The sequence below is a fragment of the Nicotiana attenuata genome, chromosome 6 (genome assembly GCF_001879085.1).
Source record: "Nicotiana attenuata strain UT chromosome 6, NIATTr2, whole genome shotgun sequence".
Classification (NCBI taxonomy): Eukaryota; Viridiplantae; Streptophyta; class Magnoliopsida; order Solanales; family Solanaceae; genus Nicotiana; species Nicotiana attenuata.
In genome coordinates, this window is record NC_031994.1 from 84,515,538 (window position 1) to 84,538,823 (window position 23,286).

At 40.4% G+C, this 23,286-nt stretch overlaps 3 protein-coding genes across 3 annotated transcripts; 1 reads left to right on the forward strand and 2 right to left on the reverse strand.

The window, feature by feature from the left end:
• On the forward strand, positions 3,296-7,498 carry LOC109227347 (protein STRUBBELIG-RECEPTOR FAMILY 5-like). Its single transcript, XM_019392473.1, has 6 exons — positions 3,296-3,727; positions 5,174-5,445; positions 6,053-6,173; positions 6,479-6,615; positions 6,698-6,854; positions 6,971-7,498. The coding sequence occupies exons 1-6, from the start codon at positions 3,308-3,310 to the stop codon at positions 7,094-7,096; spliced, it is 1,233 nt and encodes a 410-aa protein (XP_019248018.1). The 5' UTR covers positions 3,296-3,307; the 3' UTR covers positions 7,097-7,498.
• Positions 7,841-9,208, reverse strand: LOC109227348 (reticulon-like protein B22). The gene is made up of 3 exons (XM_019392474.1): positions 8,630-9,208; positions 8,370-8,439; positions 7,841-8,185 (listed from the first exon to the last, which is right to left on the reverse strand). Exons 1-3 carry the CDS (start codon positions 9,005-9,007, stop codon positions 8,073-8,075), a joined length of 561 nt encoding a protein of 186 aa, XP_019248019.1. The 5' UTR covers positions 9,008-9,208; the 3' UTR covers positions 7,841-8,072.
• LOC109227349 lies at positions 10,707-15,721 on the reverse strand. The gene is made up of 5 exons (XM_019392475.1): positions 15,258-15,721; positions 14,357-15,037; positions 12,601-13,005; positions 12,175-12,371; positions 10,707-11,245 (listed from the first exon to the last, which is right to left on the reverse strand). The coding sequence occupies exons 2-5, from the start codon at positions 14,787-14,789 to the stop codon at positions 11,000-11,002; spliced, it is 1,281 nt and encodes a 426-aa protein (XP_019248020.1). The 5' UTR covers positions 14,790-15,037; positions 15,258-15,721; the 3' UTR covers positions 10,707-10,999.

Genomic DNA, 23,286 nt, shown 5'->3' on the forward strand with positions numbered 1-23,286 from the left:
CATAATACTCTGGATCTTTGCCTCCATGCTATTTCTTCCTTTATGGCATACTCTTCAAATTCCATGAAGAGTCTAGCTTTCTTGGCTCTTTCCTCCTGATTTAGGTCCCTTTGTTGCTGAATAGCATCCAGTTTAGTTATTTGATTCAGTATAACAGCTTTCTCCCTCTCCAGATTGCCATAGCTACTAAGACTCCACTCTTTCAGCTTTCCTTTAAGAGCTTTAAGTTTGCAGGCAAGGATATAGTCGGGTCTTCCTTCTATCTCAAGAGAAGTCCACCAATCTTGAACTCTGGCAGTGAAACCTGCAGTCTCCAGCCACCAATTTTCAAACTTGAAATAGGATTTAGTTTGCTCCCAATTCCCACATTGCAAGACTAAAGGGGTGTGATCTGAGCAAACTCTAGGAAGAATCTCCTGCCTGATGTTCCTGAAACACTCACTCCATTCCACTGATATGAGAAATCTATCAATTCTAGAGGATGTCTCTTGTGTGCTCCCGCTGGCCCATGTGTAATTTCCCCCTTCCATCTGAGGGTCAATCAGCTCCATATCCTCAATAAAATCTGAAAATTCTATCATTGCTCTAGTGAATCTAGTGCAATTTCTTTTTTCAGAGGGAAATCTAATTATGTTGAAATCTCCGGCAACCACCCAGGGTCCAAGAAAGAGACCCCTTACAGCCCCAATCTCCCACCACACTTTCTGCCTTTCTATATCACAATTTGGAGCATATACCCCTGTCATATGCCAGCTAAAATCTTGGGTTTGTGACTCAAACCTGCAGGTTAGAGAATAAGAGCCTGTAGTTATCACCTCCCCCTTCCATACTCTACTATCCCATAACATTAAGATACCCCCTCTAGTACCACTAGCCTCCAATTGCATAAACCTAATTCCCCTGTTACCCCATAGTTGGTAAACCACCTCTTCTATATCTCCTTCTAATTTTGTCTCCTGGAAGCAGAAAATATCGGCTTTCCATTTGGTAATCAGACTACCCACCACCCTCCTCTTCTTTCTACGGTTCAATCCCCTCACATTCCAAGAAATAATCTTGATATTCATGGATCCACAATTAAGGTTTCTTTCCCCCTGTTCCTTGCCCCAGTGCTTTTGAATTTCATGTCAGAGATCAAACCTTTGAGCTCATTATTGCATTTTCTCTTGGGAATCTCCATGTTACTGACTTCTGCTTGTTGTCTCTTATTTTGCCTGCATCTGTCAATTTTCATGAATAGGGCCAAAGCTTCCTTTTCGCATCCTTGAAATTCAACTCCAAATTGCTTGCTAAGTTTCAAAATGTTTTGATGGACCCATAAAGATGCATCCATCTCCCCCTCTATCTCCTCTTCTTGCACATGTATCTTTAAAGGTTCTGCCTCCTCAACAGACCAAAGATTAGTCTCTGTTGTATCAAACATTTGCATGTTGCTTCTATCTTCCCCCGCCTCAAATTGAGTGGCCTCACCTTCAATGTTGGTCATAGCATCTTCAAAATCATCAGCCTCTTCGTGAATGACCATCTGATTAAGTGACTGAAGTTGAGATGGAGCAGTTTCTCTCTCTTCGTTTACTGATTCTGCAGAGGTTGGAGAAATATCAGGAGTATAAGTGTTTGCCTCTATTTCCACCAATATTGGGTCTAATGTATTAGAGGAAGGCATAATGTTCTGGGCTATTAGTAAAATTTGGGCCTCATTAAATAAAAATGAGCCCAAATTTTTAACTTGCTCCTTGACTTTTTTTAAGTGTTGTTGGGCTGGTCCATGACCCATATTCTTCCTGGCCTTATTCTCAGGCCCACATACACCCTTTCCCAGATCACTTATACAATTTAAAATGGGCACAGTAATAGAGGTTCCCATGTGCCCTTCCCTATCTAAAGTACAGCTGTGGCTATCACCTCTGTCAGAATAGGGCTCTTTTGCCCACTGGTTTGAACCAAACCCCCTCCCTTCATCTTCTCCGGCTGAAACCCTCGTCGGCGATTCACACCAAATGGGGATAGTAAAATCTAAACCCTTATCTGATATCGTCACCTCCTTTGGAACATCACCCCCATCTCCTTTGATTTTGATTCTCGCCCATTTCAAATGATTTTTAAGAGAAGTTTCCTCCTCTGTTTCCAGCCAACCTCCACAGTGATCTCCGATGGCTCTGAAAATTTTTTCAGTCCAGAAGTGCAACGGCAGACCCATGGCTCTAATCCATGTCCATTCTCTTTTTTTCTGGAAGGAGCAGCAGCCGGCAGTCGACGACCACCATTCTAGAAGGATTTTTGCTTGCTTCCATCTCCATTCTCCTTGAAGAATGTGTTCCGCCATGTGTTTGTTTGGAAACTGGAAGAGAAATCTGGATTCACCCATCTCGTACACATCGATTCCAAAAGCATTTTTCCAGGAACTTACCGACCACCTTCGAATATCAGTGAGAGTACGTTTCTCAGCCAGTCCTACGTCGAAGCTACCAACAACACATCTGCCCAATAGACCTTCATCATCATTTACAGCACCACCAGAAATCGAAATTTTGTTGTTAGGGCCCTTTGTAATATGAACTTCATTGGACTCCTTCGTCTGCCATTTGCTGGCTTTGACAGACTCTGTATATGAATATTTGGGATCTATCTTCCTGGCCCCATTTGTCATAAAGGCTCCTCTATCTGCATTAATGAATCTCCTGATCTTTAATGCAATATCATGCCATCCCGAATTTAATGCAACTTCAGGAATAATAGTTACGGATCTTTTGTCGCCTTGGACTGAAACAATGCTTATAAATCTTCCAAACTTGTTGTTCTTCCGGGAGCCAAAAAGGATTGAATATTGCTCTTTGAATTTCCATTTCCTTACATGTGTACCAGCATCTCTGGAAGCCTCCTGAAGAACAAAACATAGCCATTCCATGGATTTCCAGCTGAAGGTTGCTCTACGCATCAGATTACGGCTCCTTTCCACCCATTCGAACCAAGTTTCTGCCCTAGACTTGAGTCTTGTGACATCATAAGATTTAAAACCTGCAGCAAAATAAATCCTATTTTCCCCCATACAGAAACAAAAGAAGTTTTAGGATTAATCACTGATGAAACAATTTTGTATATAAATTGAGTCAAAGCACTACTTTGCAGGGAGCAGAGAGAGAGAGAATGCAAATGGAGAGCAAAAGAATTCCATTGAACTCATGCTCCTTTTTTTGGGGTGTTTTTTAAAGAGGAAATATTTTTTTTATTTGATTTAACCCTCCCCTCCCCTCCTCATCCCTCTTCCCAGGGGCCAATAGAGACTTATGCCCACTTTCCCTCCTTGATGCGAACTCGAAACCTCTTGGTTGAAAGTGGAGCGCTCTCACCACTAGAGAAACCTCTCTTGTTGGTCCACGTGTATTATTTTCTGCTTCTGACAGAAATTATCTCCTCAGATTCTTCATCCGCTACAGAAAAACATTTGCAAACCTCTTCTTCGATGGTTCTTAAGCGTCTTACTTCAGAGCGACGCAAGTCTTTTAATGAGAAGGAGTTAACAAATCCTCCAACTTCAAATCATCTCAAGTCGTTCAATGATAAAGAGTTTGCAAATCCTCTGAGTGTGAAGAGAAGCAGTTCAGTGCACTTAGCCTACTATCCGTTAGCTGATTTGCAGAATGCAACTGGTAACTTTGCAAGTTCTCGCCTTCTTGGTGAGGGATCAATTGGTCGAGTATACAGGGCAAAATATCCAGATGGCAGGGTAAGCTTGACCTGATTTACAATACTGCTTAGTTTTATGGTATATTTGTTGGCAATTGGTTCATGCATTGGTCATGTATCCTCCATTATACATCATGAGAGATAGGATACATAGATTAGTCGAGAGCTAATTCTGTTGAGAACATGACCAATTCATGAGTAGTTGAAGATCTATAGTACTCCCTCAGTTTCAATTTAGATGATGTAGTTTAACTTGGCACAAAGTTTAAGAAAAAAAGTAGACTTTTGAAACATGTGGTCCTAAAAACTCAAGGGGCAAATGCTTTGTGGGGCCATGACTTTTATGTGTCTATAAAAGCTTCTCATTAAGGGTAAAACTGGTAATATAAAAAGCTTAAAGTTAAATTGTTTTCAATTATAGAATGTGTCATTTTTTTGGAACGGACTAATAAGGAAAGTGTATCATTTAAATTGAAACGAAGGGAGTAATATTTAAGCTTTTCTCTCAGCTTTGAAGGGCTCATACTGATGAAATACATAACATCATGTACATTCTTTTTCACCCAGCTTTGACATTCAAAAAAATTGTTCTCTATGGTCATTTCAAGTGAAAATTCTGTCTCAAGACTCCTTTTAAAAAATTGAAACAAAGACGTAATCCCTTGTCTTTATAATTCTTGAAACCCTTATGGTAGTCCTTATGGCTAATCACACAAATGATCTTCTACTGATGCATGGGAGCTATAGTAAATTGACTTCCATTTATTGTGAGTGCATAATGCTTGAACCCGCTACGTCGTCCTTATCAATCATTACATAGATGATCGTGTTCTGCTACATGTTAACCGTAGTAAACTGACTTAAAATTCCTGGTTTGAGAAATAACCTTTCTGTAGCTAACATTTGACCTATTCTTTGTTTCCTCATAACACGATAGAGAGGTTCTGTTTCAAAAAGAACGAATTTCTTCCAGACCTTTAGTAGATTACTTGCATGATAAAGTTTGTTCGGGAATATGCTTAGAGGTACTGGAAGCATAATTGTTGACCGCAGAAATTATTCTATAATGATAGATGGATGAGAGGTCACTTCCTGTCATCAAATTACTTTTTGAATTTCTTGTATCAAGCATGGGAATTTTACATACTGGATTTCTGTTTTTGGAACCTTTAAGCACTACTCCATTTAACATTGCAATTTCATTAGTTGCTTTTTTCTTCTTTTGTCAGCTTACTATTTCTACGTCCCTCGAGAGACAGGTTATCTAGCTTTTCTATTCCTTGTAGCAGATAATTGCAATGTGAAAGTGTAATGTAGATGTCTCATGCTTCATAATACTTTAACCTGCAAAATACTTCTGGTGCTACTTATTGCTTGGGTACCATTTCTAGGGAGGTTCAGCTGATGTTTATATAGTCTAGAAGTATTCATTTAGATTTATACTGTATGATAACATAAGGGAGAAACCTTACTTTTGATTTATCAGGTTCTGGCGGTAAAGAAAATAGACTCCTCTTTTTTCCAAGATGGGCAGTGCACAGAATTGGCAGACATTGCTTCCAAAGTTTCCAAGCTTCACCACCCAAATATTGCTGAAGTGCTTGGTTATTGTTCAGAACAGGGACAGAATATGTTAATCTATGAGTATTTTAGGAATGGTTCACTTCATGAATTCCTACATGTGTCAGATGACTTCAGCAAACCGCTTACATGGAATACAAGAGTCAGAATCACTCTAGGTGCCGCTCGTGCTATTGAGTAAGTCAAACTCTTTCTGTTGTTTCTCTTGCGGTTCCGTTAATGCTGGTGTTGGTAATCAGTATGATTGGCACAGATTAACTGCAATGTCTTTAATGTTGACTGACAATTTAAGGTTTCCACCCACTGGGTGCAAATAATTTCTGAGGGCCATCGGACTGGGTAAAACCTGAATTAACCGTGGTGCACTTGCGGGAAACTCCTTGCCGAGAGCTTGTGCACCCCCGGGATTAGTCGGGACTCTTAGAGACTCGGACACCCGGTGCAAATCAAAAAACAAAAAAAATATTTAAGGTTTCCACTGTAACTGATAATCCATCAAGTACGACATGCTCTTGATTTATATGAAACACTTTCTGAACCATTCTCTTCTCATATTTCAGTTACAGTTATAACACAAGCTGGTAATTAAGGATTTTTAGTTGTGTATAAACTGACCAAAAACTGCATGATTGACTGTTCATTAAGTACATCACATCAAAATTTAGATTTAACTATTAAAACCTAAATGTGGCATGTTAATACACTAACTCAAATTTAGAATTAAACCCTGATAAAATGTGGTTCTCCTAATTGATCCTATGACATGATTTTAATTTGTGTATAGGTACCTGCATGAGGTTTGTTCTCCATCCTGTCTCCACAGGAATATAAAAACTTCGAACATCTTGCTAGACGCTGAACTGAATCCTCGTCTCTGTGAGTGTGGCTTGGAAATGTTTCATGAGGTATGTGATAATAGACCTTTGAAACAGGAACCTGCTAACTTGCAAATGTCACCACTTGAAACAGGAAAAGGATAAAGTTCTTTCATAAAAGAAAAGCGGGTCATGTAACTTTTTAAATCACATTATATGTAGTCTATTGAAATGCCATACTGATGCTCTCAGTACCTAGGCTTAATCCGGATTGGTCCACGTTTGCTAACTTATGCTTTCGATATTTCACTTGGTGTTTTGGTGTCTACTAGAGAAACATCATGCTTAAATAATGTTATTTAACTTTTTCGTTTCTTGTACTTTTGTAATTTCAGCGTGCAAGTAGAAACTTGGATGCTGGATACACTGCTCCAGAATGCACAAAACCTTCTGCTTATACTTTGAAGAGTGATGTTTACAGCTTCGGAGTTGTCATGTTGGAATTATTGACAGGGCGAAAGCCTTTTGACAGGTGCATGATATCCCTTGCATGTGTTAGCTTTATGGTTATCCATCAAAACATTTATCTAACCTATTCCAGATCGATTTTCCAGTTCAAAGCCAAGATTAGAGCAGTATCTGGTCCAATGGGCATCGCCCCAACTACATGATCTAGATGCCTTGGAAAAAATGGCTGATCCTGCTCTGCGTGGACTTTATCCTCCTAAATCCCTCTCTCGATTTGCCGATGTTACTGCTTTGTGTGTGCAGGTTAGTTTCTTTAATTGAGAGAGTTCAACCTAGTATCTTTCTAGTTAGTTATAACCAATATATAGCCCAAAAAAGAAAAAAGATTTTGATTAATTTGTGATGACTAATGTTGTCAGTCGGAGCCAGAATTCCGACCACACATGTCTGAGGTGGTGCAGGCACTAGTCCGTTTAGTGCAAAGATCGAGCTTGAGCCAGAGAGAGGATCTAAGTGCATCTCGGCGGATAGATGATGACTACTGATACTGAGAAAACCAGTTCTCGGCCAAAAGTGAAGGAGCCACACTTCCTTACCAAGTGGGGAAGAGGATAAGTGTACTTATGTTTCTTTACGTTACAAGGATGAGGCAAACCAGGGACACTCTAGAATAGGGACCAATCCCCCCGACCCCCCCTTCCCCTCCAAAAAAACAAATTCCCAATCTATTCAGACATACAAAAAAGTGGCAACATTTTTTGCTTATATCGTCTTCTCCTTTACGAAAATATAGTGTTAAGAGCATAGTGGATTTACCCATCAAAGGACCGAAGACTCTTGTACGTGAGGTGCGTACTTTGAATATCCAAACCGCTTTACAGTATACTATTCTTGATTTCGTATAATTCTTTTGAAGTTTAGTTCAATGATCGGTTTGTCATGGCACATCCCTTCAATAGCAGTCTCTTATCTTGAACTGACAGGCATGTAATTGTGGCTAACTTAATACGCCCTCTGCGTCATGTTATGTTGCGGGTTCGCAGTACAAGGGGCAAACTGCTTAATTTTCTGTGTAAGTTCAGACCTAGAATCTTCAATCTTTTTCAACTGCTTTTTGCGGTGATGCAAGAGGGAAAAGTCTGTAATTTTCTGCTTCAAATGTGAAAGAAAAATTAAGGAGAAGGAACCAAAGGTTCTCGTGAAATCTCTTCAAAGAATCTCGTTGGAGCAATCAATTCTTAAGAATGGATTTGTCTTGTTCAAAATTCTAGGATCAACACAAGAATGCAGCAGTTGTTAACTAGTATTATTCAAGATGTTAAATACAAACAATTTTCATCAATGTCCTTGGTGAATTTACAGAAGCTCTCTTGTTCCTTCAGCATCAAGTATGATCTAAGTAAAAGCTAAATATTTGCCAACTAAAAAGCATTGTTACCAGATTATATCACTTATCCTTGTTACCTGTGAGGAAATCACAAAGCTACACAGAAAATTCATATTTTGCAAAAATACACTCAGCTACTCGCCCTGAGCTGTGTTTGTGCACTCCCTTCTCCTTGGCTGACTCGACAAACATGCGCCGATCAGTTGCGATTTCTTGGCAAGCATGTAAACGCAAAGAAAGCAGAGTCCTGCATAAAGAGTAATATAACAGTACCAAATTAGAACAAATTACTGATATTTTCAACATTAGATCAGGGAAAAAGAGTACACACTCTCCTACTACAACTCGCCATCGATCACACAAGTTTTTCGCATACTGTGAGGGAAACTGTATAATAGAAGTAGAGGAAATAGGAGAAGACTTGACTTTACCGGCATATGCAATGGTAACACCTGACGCTATCCTTCCCAAAACTGATAGCACATAAAGAATAACCACAACCTGGAAAGGTATGTAGGATCATTAATAACATTACACCAATCCATTTTCTACATTAATTATATCTGGCTGAACCTATAACTTTCGTCACGAGCATAAATTTATATTCTATGATAATAATCTTAAAAACTAACAAGTAGACGAGAAGCATAAATATATACTATCAGAAAAAACAGGCGAAGCAGTGTGGAACCTTAAGGAACAAGCGCTTATCATGGCCCGTAGCAGCAACACGGAGAACAGACTCAGCGGCGCCGATAGTATTAGCGAGGCAGGCGAAGACGCAGTTTGCAGTGTCCTGAGAGATCTGCCACTCTATCGGATCCACAGGAACAGAGATGTTCATCTGGCGAAATAGGAGGCCGAGAATTGCAAGAGAGCAAAGGAGTACAATAAAGACGTCGGAGATGAGAGAGACGATACTGGAATTCCGATAAGCACAGTGGTAGTAAACGAGACTGCCGCAGATTATTAGTATGAAGGGCACCGGAGCCGCCACTTCCTTCTTCTTACTAGGGTTCTCATTCCTTGCTGTAGTAACCTCCTCGTTAGCGTTCAATTCCATTTCCATGGCGTACGCGCTTATTCTTCGTTAGCCAATATGGACGATTTATTTGAATGGGTCAAATTCCGAACGCTTCTTTTTTTTTTAATTCTTCAAAACTAACTCCTGTATTACGGTTGCGACTACTTTATTCCAAGTGTTGTATTCAAACAGAACCTTCTTCAGGAAAAAACTGTCAATATATGGATTTATACCCCTACAAAAATGTTGGTGGACTATAAAATGTTCTACTCGTTTCCATAGAAAGTCGTTACGAAATCAGGAGCCAACATGTCCTTTCCGTTTTTACTAGGGCGGTGCATAATTTGGTATTATTGGAGGGCGGTGCATAATTTGGTAAATACCAAATTATCCTATCGAAATCGAAAATTTTAGTGTTTGATATTCGATATTTTGGTATTCGGTATTTTAGAATGAAATATCGATCCCGTACCGAAATATATATTATATTACATAATCCACATTATTAATTATAACATAAGTATAAAAATCTAAAATTTTACTTTCCTTTATTTTTTAAGTTCATCAATTAACTGTAAGCAAGTAACAAGACATTTCTAATGATCAAATTTATTCCTTTTATGTACAGTTTTCTCTCTCTGGGTTGATATTGGCTAGTTTTGAACGAAAATTTTGTCAATAAACGTTTTTAGTTTTGTACTTTCAAGTACTTTAATTAAAAATATTACAGTCTATGACTCTATGCACTAGTTAGTATTCAACCGAAGTTACCGAACCGAATAAATCGAAACCGAAAGGAGAAAATCGAACCATACCGAATTAAATTAGGTACGGTATTGGTATAGCATTCTAAGAAACCGATTACCGAAAATACCAAACCGGAATGTCTAAATATCATACCGTATCAACCGACGAACACCCTAATTTTTACCCCGCTCTGTTTTTATATTGCCAATACCTTTCTACCTATTAGGCGCATTAGTATTATTCTTGTATTATCCTATTATGTAAATTTCTATATTAGCTGTTATTTCCTTTGCTCCGGCTATCTTATTATTTTGTTGTCATTTTTTTTTTCTAAAGTATTTCCAACATAGCCTCTTCATTATTATTTTTTTCTCAAACTTGCTTTGTTTTTCTTTGAACTGAGAGTCTATCGGGAACAATCTCTAGCTCAGACAAGGTAGGGGTAAGATGGGTAAGATCTGCGTACAAATTATCTCTAGCTCAGACAAGGTAGGGGTAAGATGGGTAAGATCTGCTACAAATTATCCTTCTTAGACCCCACTTGTAAACCCTACTTGTAAAATTACACTGGATATTGTTGTTGAATACTTGTCTTCTTTTCTCAAGATCTAAAACTATTCTAGTTTACTTATTGCGGAATTATTATAATTCCATTTTTACTCTTTTTCATTTTTATTTTTAACCGAGCCAAAAGGAAAGATGGATTAGGTTTTTTTAGTTTCCATGTGAAGAAACAGGCTTTGAAACGATAAAATTAAAATATCGGTCCCACAATGACAAAATATTCATAGATTATCTGATGTTGAAGAATTGAGGGTTGTAATTGGCATAATCATAAGACTTGCAAGAAACGAACACAAGTATTGGCATTAGAAAAATTAGGAAAGCCCAAAATTGTTAGGCGACACAAATATTTACCCACACGAAACTTAACCACTACAGGTTTCGCCCAGAGACTAACGCAGCCCCCTCACCCTCAGCCAACTGATCAACGATATTATATATACTGACCATGGATAGACTTAGAATGTTGGCACCACAGACAAGCAAATGCCAGGTTTCTTTCCTAGGTTTGGTTAAAAAGCAACAGCAAAACTATCATCATGCTTTGGGGGAGGGGCGAAGGAGCTATTAGACCACGTGGAACGCATTGCTTAATGTCTTTTCAACTAGAAAACCACCATCACTAAGCAGTTGATGAAGAATGTCCACCCTATTATACAGCCAATACAGAGGAAAAAAAGAGGATAGTGGTTTTTCTAGCAACTCGAGAGTGTTCCTGATCGCCTGCTAACAAGGAAATAAGATGATAGAGGGGTCTCTCTGCAGCTTGCCGTCATTTATATCTAGCTTCTTCATCTTTTCTTCACACCAGAATAACTGCTCCTTACTAATTCTTTCCATTCTTAGGACCCTATTCATGACTTTAACATCAATTAGACCAAGCAACAAGTCCACATCCCCTGGCACGGTAGGCCATGATTTCTTCTTCAAGTTTTTCTTTCTCTTCCTTAGTTCCTTCAGTTTCACCTTTTTCTGCATTTGAGAGACTCAGAAGTTATTCACAAAGAAGATCGACAAAGCAACATCCAATTGTCTCAAAGTAGCCCTTGCTAGCCAAAACAGAGTGAATGAGCAAAAATACATTATAACCTACTAGTGAAAATAGAAAATGGATATCAATTTAACGATATCAGTTCAACATTCAATAGATAGGAATCAGAGGAAACGTAGGATTTTCCAAGCCAGACTTCTGACACTGTAAAGAAACTATGGGTTTGTGGCCCAAGACATCCTCCTGTTTTATTAATTAGCAATCTTTCAGAAGATAACCTTTTACTTTCATATTAATTTATGGTTCAGAAATTCTGTTAGGAGAAAAGCAAGAAAAACTTTCCTCTTGACCTCTTCGCAAGAGCTGAACTAGAATGAATACAACAGCAAAGAGTCAAGAAAAGGCTTCTGACAGAAAAAATATATATATAATTGATGATATGGACTTTGTTCTTCCTCTTCATCACAATTTGAGAGACGTAATCACATGCCGTATCCCAGAAACTGCTGCTTCAGTTCCTTGCGCAAAATATGTAAAGAATCCACAGGTAAGAGAGATGGGAAGAGAGAGAATTAAGTCGAGAAATTTGACTAGACAGATTCGAATGCAAAACCTCATTGACTGATGGTGTTACCCATCTTTTCATCTCAAGTGTACAATGTCGGAAACAAGTTCAAAGCCTTCCCTAAATCTGCTCCAATTTGGATATTTTTCTGAGTGGGTCTCAACCATTTTAAGCAATCACACTTATTTTCTATATTTCCTTTATTTTCTGGAGTATTAAAAGGAAAATATCTTGAAATTCTTCTAACACAAACATTAACAATATTTCCTCATAAAATGTACAGTGACAAAAGTAAGGTACAGAGCATAGGATAGTCAAACAGAGAATATCAAACCAATGCCTCACCTTTTCAAGAGAACATTGAATCTGATGAAGGGGCGTTGACATCTGGTTCTGGCTTCCGAAAAGATTGCGTACACTGCCAGACTTCTTGTCCATCTTCAAAAATAAACGAAAAGTGAAGATTGAGCTTTCAATCACTTCAAGTAGATCTGGAGCAAGAACTGGCAACTCATCATCTTCCAATTTCTGTTGATCAGAACCTAAATATGAGAGATTAGATTTGTTAGCCAGATCAAGAGGAAATCAACTTTACAAACTCCAATAGATCAATATGCATTAAACTTCAAATATGACGCAAACTTTTGCAAAATGCATATTTTTAACAAGTCCAAGTCTTTCGCACTAAAAGAAAAAAAATGTCTTTTACCATTAGGAAAATCAAATAAAAACATTAATAGGAAATCAAACATTATCAGATATCAGTACTACCTTGGACTTTAGGAACCTGAAGTAGCATTGGCAATGTTTTTCTCATGCGAGCATAAATTTCAGGCCTCATACCAGGTTCAAAAGGTTCATTTTCAATAAACCGTTGTAACAAGACCAAGAACTGCTGAAATTGCTGGGCGCTGTGATTGTAGGAAATTGGACTCTCAGGTTGGCAAGAGATTTTCTGACTCAATTGTGTGTGTTGACAGTGAAGAACTTCCCAGGTCAAGCACAACTGAGCTACATAAGCGGTTTCAAGATCTTGATAAAGCTCGGCCACAGGCTGGTGCAAGTGCTCAGTTTCATCTTGAGATTCATCCATTTTTTTCAAGGATAGGCACCGAAAGGGGGAGACAAGCTTTTTAGATGCAGATCTTGGAGAAGAGGTAGTTGGAATATGAGAACCTGGAAAATCTTAAACTTTAATAACCACTAAGAAATTTTGTACTCTTGAAGCTGCAAATTAGCTCTCTTTTAGAGATGTTAGCAGACGATAAGAAAACTACAATAGTTACACTTATTAAAGTGCTGTTGAAGCCAGAGTATAGACCACAGACAAATGAGAATTATAATCTACATAAACTAGCATGCAAAGAAACACAACTAACAACCACGTAAGGAAAATTTCCACACAAAAAATCAACTAGAGGGAGAATTAAAATAGAAACGGTGAGTCAAGTGCTCAGTATAAACATCACTACAGTCTGTTTTTTTGAGGCCCGCCTTTAAAGAATGACTGTTTCAGCTCTGTATGTCTTTAACATGATAATTTGTTGTGATTTCACAATATTAAAACGTTTTTTTTTAAATAGTTGCTTCAGAACACTTGTTGAGTTAGGCTTAAAATTCAAAATAACAAAAAGGAAATAATCAATTTACTGGTTCTATTGAAAGGAACGATGCATTGGCAACAGCCTCTCTGCCCTATCGGGGTAGGGGTAAGGTCTGCGTACACATTACCCTTCCCAGACCCCACTTTGTGGGATTTCACTGGGTAGTTGTTGTTGTTGATGTATTGGCAAATTGAAGTGAACTTGTCAATTCAGTCTTCCATCAGAGCAAGTAGAGTATTTGGTGGGAATGGTCCATTGAGTGTTCTCTGGAAAATTGTATTTTATAAATGACCCATTCTTTTACTGTTATGGCAATAATTAGCCACTTTGGTTTGAGTTCTAAAACACAAATATTTCAGCAAGATGGCAGCTTCACACTTGTTTTTCTCCATATCACTATCATATCTCAGTATATTAAAGTCAATGAAGGGTTATTCTAATGTCCTTCTGAAGCTTGTGCAAGTCGAAGAAGTCTATTGTCCAGCACTGTAGCTGAATCTTGGGAGGTTGAACACTGAGGACTCTATGCACGTCTTGGTCCTCTTCCCCGTTACTTAAAAGTGATCCATCGGTACAAGACAGCAAATTCTATATAATCCGTGTACTATAGAAGTTCCAAAGGAATCCATCAGAGGAATGTTCCCAAATAAAATTGTTTATTCTTGAATATCCCTACTTTTTCCCCATATTAACACCGATAATTAGCGAGGTTATCCTTTCTTATTGTATTTTTCAATTGACTAGCAAGAATTGTAAATTCATAATTTAAGGAAAATATTTCTTCGATATTATCTAATATTACTTGATTATTTAACAAATTGTAAAGATGGTTCCAGTGTTACATTTGGAGCCAATAGTGCAAATCAAGGCAACCAAATTTCATTTATCGGGAAGGAAAGCAACATATAGTCTGGAACTATTACCAAATTCACGCAGCTGCTGAGCATGCAGGCGGTCGTAAAACAGCATTTGTTCAGAGTATTTATCATAGACGGCATTGAACCCTGACCAAAACTGCCGTCCTTCTGCTTCAACATCCCTCCAATCACCGGGATTCATGTTAACCTGTTCTTCTTCATCATCTGCTTCTTCATCTTCTGGAGCTGACTCCTCAGGAATCAACACCATAAAACTATTTCTCCTCAGTTCCTTCAACCTCCTTTTTACCTCATTGGTGATAAAGTCATCATCGTCGTCTTCTGGTTCAGCACTAGTGGTATCAACATAAGCTGATTTGCCCACATTACCATTCTCATTCGTTTGGTCTCCTGGCAGTGGAACAGGCTTATCCTCTGCATCAGTCTCTGGTTCTGGTTTATGGGCCTTTCTGAACTTCTTCACTTTAAAGAAATCCATTATCAAACAAACAACTTCCTTATCAATGTCTAGGCAATAATTATTCTTTTATTTGTTCCCTTAAATAGACATACGAAGATGCGACCTCTAGTTAATCATTCGCGGTGGCTTCCAGCACAACTGTCAGAACTCAATCAGATCCATAATCTAATTTAGGCCCATTTTGAATCTGTGTATCCTCAGATTCCACACCATGATCTAGCTTCCGGTGTGAAATGCCCAATAAACTCCCAACAAACATTCAGCATCTGCACATTTTTGCAATTAGAAAAACTGAAATTAATACTTCAGACTCAAAGAATCAACTTAAAAATATAATTAGCAAATCTAAAAATGCAATCGACTTATATTTGAAATTTTGGGCGAAATCACGAGAAAAAAAACTTTTTTTTTGCTGATTTAAAGAGGGCGATAGAACTTAAAAGGAAAGATTCCAGAGGTCGAAACACATAAAGTAAGATCACTTACAGATTAAGGTGGAGTACACTCAGGAAGCTAAGCCATTCGTAAGTACAGGGGAAACCCTAGAATCGTAGTTAACGAAAAGGAATTTGATGAGTTAAAGGGGTTTAGGGTTCAAAAAAAAAAAGGTAACAAAACAATGGGTTGAATGAGTGCGGTTTTACTGGTATACATTAGTGTGATTTAGGGAAGCAGATTGCCATAAATGTAGTAATGTTTCATCGATATTGTGCTGTTCGTTACGCGTTACGATGCTGAGAAAAGGAAAAATATAGAAAAAAAGGTGAGAGAAAGGACAAAAAGGCAAAGTATTTGATTCTCCTTTTGGACAAACTAACAGTCCAACAGTTTTTTGTACTAATGCAAAATTAATGAAGTATGATGAAGACGAAATGAAAGAGATTTAAGCAAAGAGATTACTTTCTCTCTCTTTTGGTCCAACGGGGAAGTGCGATTTGGGGGGGAGGTTGGGGGGTGGGAGGGGGTTGTCACGAGTTACGAGAGAAACAGTGTGCATGGGGCTAAGGGCTTTTCGTACAGAAAAATGAGAATATTGTCAGAATATCTGACTCGCATCGCTGCTGCCCGAAAAAAGGCCGCGAAAATACGAAAAGTTTTGACTTCACTTGGCTTCATATGCGTAATCCGCCCCAAAAGTTACAAATAATGTTGATTCAACTACCTTTTCTTCTTCTTTATTATGCGAAATCCCCCTACTTAGTAATGGTATTGTAATACTAGCTCGTTTACGGAGCCATGATTTCAACTTTATAGGTTTTAAATTTTGGTATATGACTTTAAGTGATAGTAATTGAATTTTAAATTTGATATTTTATATATTTAATAAAAAATTTAATACAAATATATTGTTTGAGCAAAAGCTATTGGATTAGGTCGAACATATAATTGGACTTCTAGCTCCGCCCGGGTTGTTAATAGAGATTAGGATACTAGTTTTAGTATTAATATGGAATTACATTTATTCACCCTTTGATTATTGATAGTAATTTGTTTGACCAAAAAGTGTTGAGCCTTTTAGTTAAACTAATTAATGATGATATAGAGGATAAATCCTAGCCAGGAATAATTAACTCCATATCTAAATATATTGAATAAAAGGATGAAACATAACGAATCTTGTAGCTCGATTCAAGATTATTAAAAGACTTCAAGCATGATAATAAACTTACATCTTTAGAGTATCGTCCTGTAATGTAAAAGCAAAGAAGAAAAAGAAGGAACGCCATTGATGATTATGAGATCTATCTCTCTTGACTGGATAATCAAATTGTTACAAGAGTTTATCTTTCCTATCTAAAGCCTTTCATGGTTTTCTTTTGTTGTTCTCCTTTCTTTTTTGGTGAGAGAAAAAAAAAACCATTTCTTGTCTTCTCCTCTAATATATATATTGTCAGTATTTCCTTTTAACCATCGGTCCTTAACCAGAGGGTCTTCATCACTTGACTATATTTCCCGTCGTCTCCCTCAACTACCATGACATCTTCTTCACCACACAGGCTTCTTGAGGGCACGACCTCGGCGGTGGCCGAGGTATTCGTCGTTATTACGCCTAGTGGGTATGACCACGGCTTAGTTAACCTCTTATCGTTCCTGTTAATGCTAATCCACGTGTGGTCACATTTTGGCCTATACAGTTAGTCCCTCCGCCCTTTGGGGTCGCCTATCGGCGAGCTCGAGAGGCGGACCCTGTTGATTTCAAAATGAAAAAAATCTGAACGCTTTATGCGAAGGGCGAGAACCTTATGGCAAGGCAGCGATGTGGTGCTTTGAGACTCGCGTCGGACCGTTACGTCAGTTCAAGATCGGACCGTCACGTCAGTTCAGGGTGTCATCAATATTCCCCATGCGTCATTATGGCGCACGTTTTCCAGCTATTATGTCGTTTCCCGTGCCCTTTCCGTTTTCTAACCAGCGGCTCTTAGTTTTCCCGCTTAGGGCATTATATCCCTATAAATAAGGGGGGAGCTCCTCATTCGAATGTTACGTTTTTTCAATTGCTTAAGAGAGAATTTCAGAAGTCTTCTCCTCTTTCCTTAATCTCTCACATCTCTGCTTCCGCTAGAATTTGTGGTGATCATCGTCTTTCTCATTCATCATTTTTGCTTCTTTCGACCAAAGAAAACAAATGGCCAGCACTTCTTCCTACTCCGATAACGTTTTAGGTGCTCCGATGCCGGAGACTGACGCATCCCTTCTACAAGAGAGAGCGGAGGTGGTGGAAGATGAGGGATTTCCGACGGCGGATGAGGTGGTTCCCCGCCCGGGGAAGGCGAGGACCGATTTTAACAGCCCTTCCGGGAATGAACCGGAGCACGTACCTTCCACGATAGATGATGCGGCGATCACCGTGTTCAAAGCCAAATGGGGAATCCCCGACCATATGGAAATGGTGTCGGCAGTTAAGGATATAGTGCATTTACATCGCCCGGGCTACTGCGCGTTTTACGCGTACCCCTTTGTCGTCGGGTACACGCTTCCCCTTCCTTCTTTGGTGGCTGATTTCTGCCGTTTTTATGAGGTGTGCCCGGCCCAACTCTCCCCTATGCGTATAAGCTCTTCCTCATGCTCATCAAGTACGCAGAGCCGGCCGGCCGAGGAATTTCTCTAGGGCATATGCTCCACCTCTTCGCCCCCATTTTCTTCGGGGCACGATAATTCACATGCGCCATCGAGGAACCAGGAGCTTAGTAGTGAAGATGGATGACAAGACCAACCGCCGCTTTTGGGAAAACTACTTTTACGTTCAAATGGAGAATGTCGTATCGAACCCGGCGGGGTTTTCTGAGATGTGGAATTTTGCTCGTAAGTTCTCCTTTTTGTTTAATTTGTGCAATTTTTCTTAAGATTGGATATTAGGTGTCCTCCCTTAAACGACTTCGCTGAGGATTTGCTTGTCTTTGTAGCCGAGAGACTACCTCCCCCGCTAGTTGCCGATATCCGTGAGTGGGTGAGCACAATTCTGCCCCACACGGTGGAGATTCGCGAGTGGGCGTCCTTCCATGAGAAGTTTGGGCGCAAGCCACTTATCGGTGAATTGGTTCGTTGTGGTACCGCTTTGTTCTTTACTTCACAGTTTTTTTATCTCGTCGTCATGTTATCAAATCCCTATTTACTGACAGGTCGGAGAGGAGCGAGAAGAACGAGGGCTCCTCCGCTCGCGTTCCTTCAACCGGTGCTCTCTACCCAACCCGCACCAAGAGCTATTGCAGGCGAAGGCATGGAGAATCCGGCCGCCCGTCGGACCACACCCACGGTCAAGGCCGTACGCTTGGAGGTTACTCCTCAGCTGGAGACTTCGGTTCCCACAATCCGTTCGACAGGGGAACCTTCTCGCGTCGGTAGTGGAGAGGGCCCATCGAAGAGGCGAAGGGTAGTATTGGACGGGGCTTCTTTAGCCGAGACGCCTTCAAGGGGCGACCTTGCGTCAACGACCCCCGTAGTCGGCGATGGTGTCAACCTGGTTGCGGAGGCGATGTCTGTTGCGAGCATTCGGGAGCCTATTGTGACGGAGGGACGGAGCTCTGAGGCTGTCGTTGTTGTTTCGAGCAGGCCATCGTCATCCCGGCCGAACCACACCCCTTCTTCGGCCAATGAGAGGGAGAAAGGCGTCATGGTTGAGGATTATGAATCCGAGTCCGACATTGATCTTGAGGACATGAGGATGCTCGAGGAGAGTTTTACTCGAACTATGGTAAGGGCGGAAGGCCCTTCTCGAATACTCGAAATTTCATCGTACCTCAACCTATTGCAAGACACGGTCGATTTGGTGCCACAGTTCGATCTTCTATGCTCCGCAGCCGAGAGCGAATCTCTTCAGGAGGTTGATTATGAGTTGTTACGTGGTGTGGCCGCGATGGCCTTAAGGGTGAGTTCCCTTTTGCTTTGTTCGCTTTATGGCCTTTGTTTTGATATTGACTCTTTCTTCCCTCTTCCTTTCAGACTTATATGTTAGAGGTCGAGAGTGCTCGTAGGGCAGAGACGCGGGCCGAGATTTTTCTGAAAATGGCCGAGAAGTATCGGTAGTATCGCAACAGATGCCGTGAGATGCACGAGCAGCTCCGAGCGAGCGCTAGTACCTAGTCCATCAAGGAGGAGTTGGAGAAAAGAGATCAGGAGCTGATGCGGTCTATCCGCAGATGTAGTGAGCTCGAGAAGCTGCTCCATTCCAAAGACGAGGAGCTCGATGTGGGCAAAGGGGTTGCCTCGGAGTGCGAGGACCTTCAGACGAAGGTGTTATCTTTACAAGCCGAACCTGAGCAAAATGCTACCAAAGTCGAAGCCTTGAGCGCAGAATGGATGGGGAAGTTGGCCGAGCTGGAAAAGAAAGTAGCCGAGATGGAAAGTGCCGAGGATGCTCGGGTGTTGGCTTTAGCGAGAGCGGCGGCGCTAGAGGACATTATCCGCGTCCTCAAATTTGAGCAGGAGTCTGAGAGGGCGACGACCACGCTGAGGGAGGCGTAGCTCGAGGAGCGCATTGGTAAAATTGACCGGGAGGCTTCGAGCCTAGGAGACCGGGTCGTGGCTCTCGAGGCCGAGAAGGCGCAATTGTTGGCCCAGGTCGAACCTGCCTCTGCGCTGTCCCCCGCCGCTTGTATGAACTATGGGTCCATGCTGAGGCCCAGCGTGACATATACAAGGGTTTGTGGGAGCGCGGCGAGTGTCCTGAGGCCGCCTTCGAAGATGCTCGGGCGAAGGCATGCGAGGCTCGTGTTTTCTGTGGCTACGACCCTGCGACACCGGAGGTGGGTGAGGGCGTTGAGGTTGAGGATGGGCTTCCTTCTGATGATGATGATGCTGGGGAGAACGGCGGTGGAGATGACGATGAGTGAAGCTTTGTTGCAACTTCTGTACTTAGTTTTATTTTTTTATTGCTGTTGTTTATTTTCATCTTTTCCTTAAGGGCCTATTCCGGGTAGGGGTGGGCATTCGGTATTTCGATTCGGTATTTAAGAATTTCGGTTCGGTATTCGGTTTATCAATTGTGTATACCAAATACCGTACCAAAATATTTTGGTACGGTTCGGTATTTATTATTTTGGTTCGGTACGGTTTCGGTACGGTTTAAACCAAATTTATGTTATAGGCTTCTGCATATTCAAATCTGTAGTTCTTCAGGTTGAAAAGATATAAAGACAACACCAAAAATAGATTGCAGATAACAAATATGTAAAAGAGAAAGGGCAAAAAGTACGAAACAAAATCATTAATTTGTTAATTATGAATCTGTAAAATATATTTTTGCTACAGAGAGATTCAAGTTTGAAGCAAAATAATCTTTTCTCATGTTCCACATAACACAAGCATAGTCTTGTCTTGCACTCTTACTCCAAAGATAGAGAAGCACAATATAATTTTCTAGAGAAATATGGTACTATGCAACCAATATTTTGGTAATCTTGCCAAATCGACCATTCCGAGACTTTCTTTTTATTTTTAAATTCCTATTACATAGGAGATTGGGAAATGAAAAGGAACAAGGAAGAGATGAGACTTTGACTGATTCATCTCTTTGTCTCAGATTTTCGTCAATATCATTAAACTGTATAAACTTGAATCCGATGTTTTCTCATTTTGTCAAGTTTTAATAGACCGTGAGATTAAGAATATAAAGAGAAATGTGAAAGCCGAAGTGAGAATCATGAATTACAAATCGCAGTATGGAAAACTGTTAGCAATCTGGGGGAGGGGATGAAGAAAAGAGATAAGTTATTGGGCTAAAAAAAATTTTAAAAAAGGTTGGGCTTGGACTAAACTATTTCGGTATTTCGGTAAATATCAAAAACCCAATACCGTATACCGAACCGAAATACCGAAATACCGAAATTTCTGTACCGAAATACCGAAAAAACCGAAACCGAAATACCAAATTAATTCGGTTCGGTTCGGAATTCAGTTTTTCGGATTTTATGCCCACCCCTAGTTCCGGCCTTTTGTAAGATGCGGCTGTTGCACGTGTACATTTGAATAAAATAGTTGCTTCGCCTTCGTTTGTGTGTCTTTTGACCTTTCTCTTTCTCTCCCATTTTTTTTGTACTTTCTTTCTTGGCGAGATCTTTGGATTTCTCCGTGATGAGTCCCTAATATCTTAATTGGGAATCCGAATGAGGGCGGATCTAGTTTGCTAGATTCGAGCGAGGTTGGATCTTGTTGTGTGGGTTTGAATGAAGTCACTTCGGACCTGCGGGTTCGGGCGAGGTTGACTTCTGATTTCTTAACTTGTGCGGAATCAACCTTGATTTGTATATTCGAACGAGGTCGAATTCAGACTTGCCAACTTGGTCGAAGTCAGTTTGACTCGTACAATCGAGCGAGGTTAGATTTAAAGTTGCCAACTTGGGCGAAGTCAGTTTGACTTGTATATTCGAGCGATGCCGAAATTAGAGTTGCCAACTTGGGCGAAGTCAAATTTTTGTGGCGAGTTCGGCGATGGTCGATGGCCGTAAGGGTGTTAATTCGAGCAAGATCGAATTATAACCCGCTGTAAATTCGAACGATGTCGAACTTTTCTTTCATTTGGCGATGAGCGATGGATGTGAGGATGTTAATCCAGCGAGGTCGAAATAGTAACCTGTTGTAAATTCGAACGAGGTCGAACTTTTCTTTCATTTGGTGATGGCTGATGGCCGTAGGGGTGTTAGTTCGAGCGAGGTTGAAACTATAACCCGCTGTAAATTCGAACGAGATCGAACTTTCCTTTCATTTGGCGATGGCTGATGGCCTTAGGGGTGTTTGTTCGAGCGAGGTCGAAACTGTAACCCGTTGTATTACTTTTGTTGGAGAACATTACTTGTCGCCGTATTGTTTATGTGCGCGTCGGGTTGAGTCCCGGTTTATTTAATTTTGCTGCCATTGGAGATTAGTAGGCGTCGGGATGAGTCCTAGTTCATTTAACTTTGCTTTCATTGGAGATTACTGTGCGTCAGGATGAGTCCCAGTTCATTTAACTTTGCTTTCATTGGAGATTACTGTGCGTTTCATGGGCCTATCGCTCAGCCCCTGGTTCCGTAGATTGTTTCTTAACAATGTCGACTTGTTCTGAGCCATTTCTGTTATTCGTAGTACGGTACGGCTTAGAGGGCTTTGTTCGGTCTTTCCTTCGCGTACCTGTGAGGATGCTCGTGTTCCTGTTCTAAACCAAAAAAGAGAGTGATAAGTTAAACCCAAACAAAAATTATGTTACCTTGGCTTGGTAAGTCGGTGAAAGGGGGGAAGGCGCTGTAGGGTCGCTTGTTTCGCGCCGTGCTCGAATGGCGGTTTCTGATTTGGCCGCCGTGTTTGGCTTTGTCCTTGTTCGCGTCTGGGTTTCTCGTGGGTTGGACTTACCTTGCTCGTTGGGATATTAAGACCGAGCCCCAATTCGGTCCCGTCCGACATGCACAAGCAATAAGGGAAACATGTCATACTATCTTCGTAACCTACATAGCGCTTGTGGATACGAGAATAAGGCAGGATATGCCGGTTATTTCAAAAAATCACACAGTAGACTATCGTCCCTTCCTAAGAGGTGGGAGTACAGGCCGGCATACAAGGTGAATACGTCAAATAGGATTGCAGTCGTGCTAAGTGCGTGGCGACTGTGATCCTACTTTAAACACGCATATGAAGTACCAAACCCATCGGTACAGATGAGGCGTGGTTTTTGCATAGACACCGGACATAATTTCGATTCGTGAGATTTGACCCAGATTGGTTTGGTTACTCTCAAAAGCTTATCTATCACTTTTTCGATTCGGTGTTTATATTGATATGGTGAGGTTAGGACACCACCTTTGGAAGTGATATGTGGCTGGTTTTAGATCTAAAGGAAAATAAATTTGGCTAAGAAGTCCCCACAGACGACGCCAAATTGTTTGACCAAAAAGTGTTGAGCCTTTTAGTTAAACTAATTAATGATGAAATAGAGGATAAATCCTAGCGAGGAATAATTAACTCCAGATCTAAATATATTGAATAAAAGGATGAAACATAACGAATCTTGTAGCTCAATTCAAGATTATTAAAAGACTTCAAGCAT

Excerpts from the sequence above, each read along its gene's own strand:
- LOC109227347 (XM_019392473.1), top strand. The coding sequence starts at position 3,308 with ATGCGAACTCGAAACCTCTTGGTTGAAAGTGGAGCGCTCTCACCACTA. Across the intron at positions 3,728-5,173 it reads CAAAATATCCAGATGGCAGG|GTTCTGGCGGTAAAGAAAAT; the intron begins GTAAGCTTGACC and ends TTGATTTATCAG. Across the intron at positions 6,855-6,970 it reads TTACTGCTTTGTGTGTGCAG|TCGGAGCCAGAATTCCGACC; the intron begins GTTAGTTTCTTT and ends TAATGTTGTCAG.
- LOC109227349 (XM_019392475.1), bottom strand. The coding sequence starts at position 14,789 with ATGGATTTCTTTAAAGTGAAGAAGTTCAGAAAGGCCCATAAACCAGAA. Across the intron at positions 13,006-14,356 it reads TCAGCAGCTGCGTGAATTTG|GTTCTCATATTCCAACTACC; the intron begins GTAATAGTTCCA and ends AAGATTTTCCAG. Across the intron at positions 11,246-12,174 it reads TTCAATGTTCTCTTGAAAAG|AAAAAGGTGAAACTGAAGGA; the intron begins GTGAGGCATTGG and ends TCTCAAATGCAG.
- LOC109227348 (XM_019392474.1), bottom strand. The coding sequence starts at position 9,007 with ATGGAAATGGAATTGAACGCTAACGAGGAGGTTACTACAGCAAGGAAT. Across the intron at positions 8,440-8,629 it reads ATAAGCGCTTGTTCCTTAAG|GTTGTGGTTATTCTTTATGT; the intron begins GTTCCACACTGC and ends ATACCTTTCCAG. Across the intron at positions 8,186-8,369 it reads TGTTACCATTGCATATGCCG|GACTCTGCTTTCTTTGCGTT; the intron begins GTAAAGTCAAGT and ends CTCTTTATGCAG.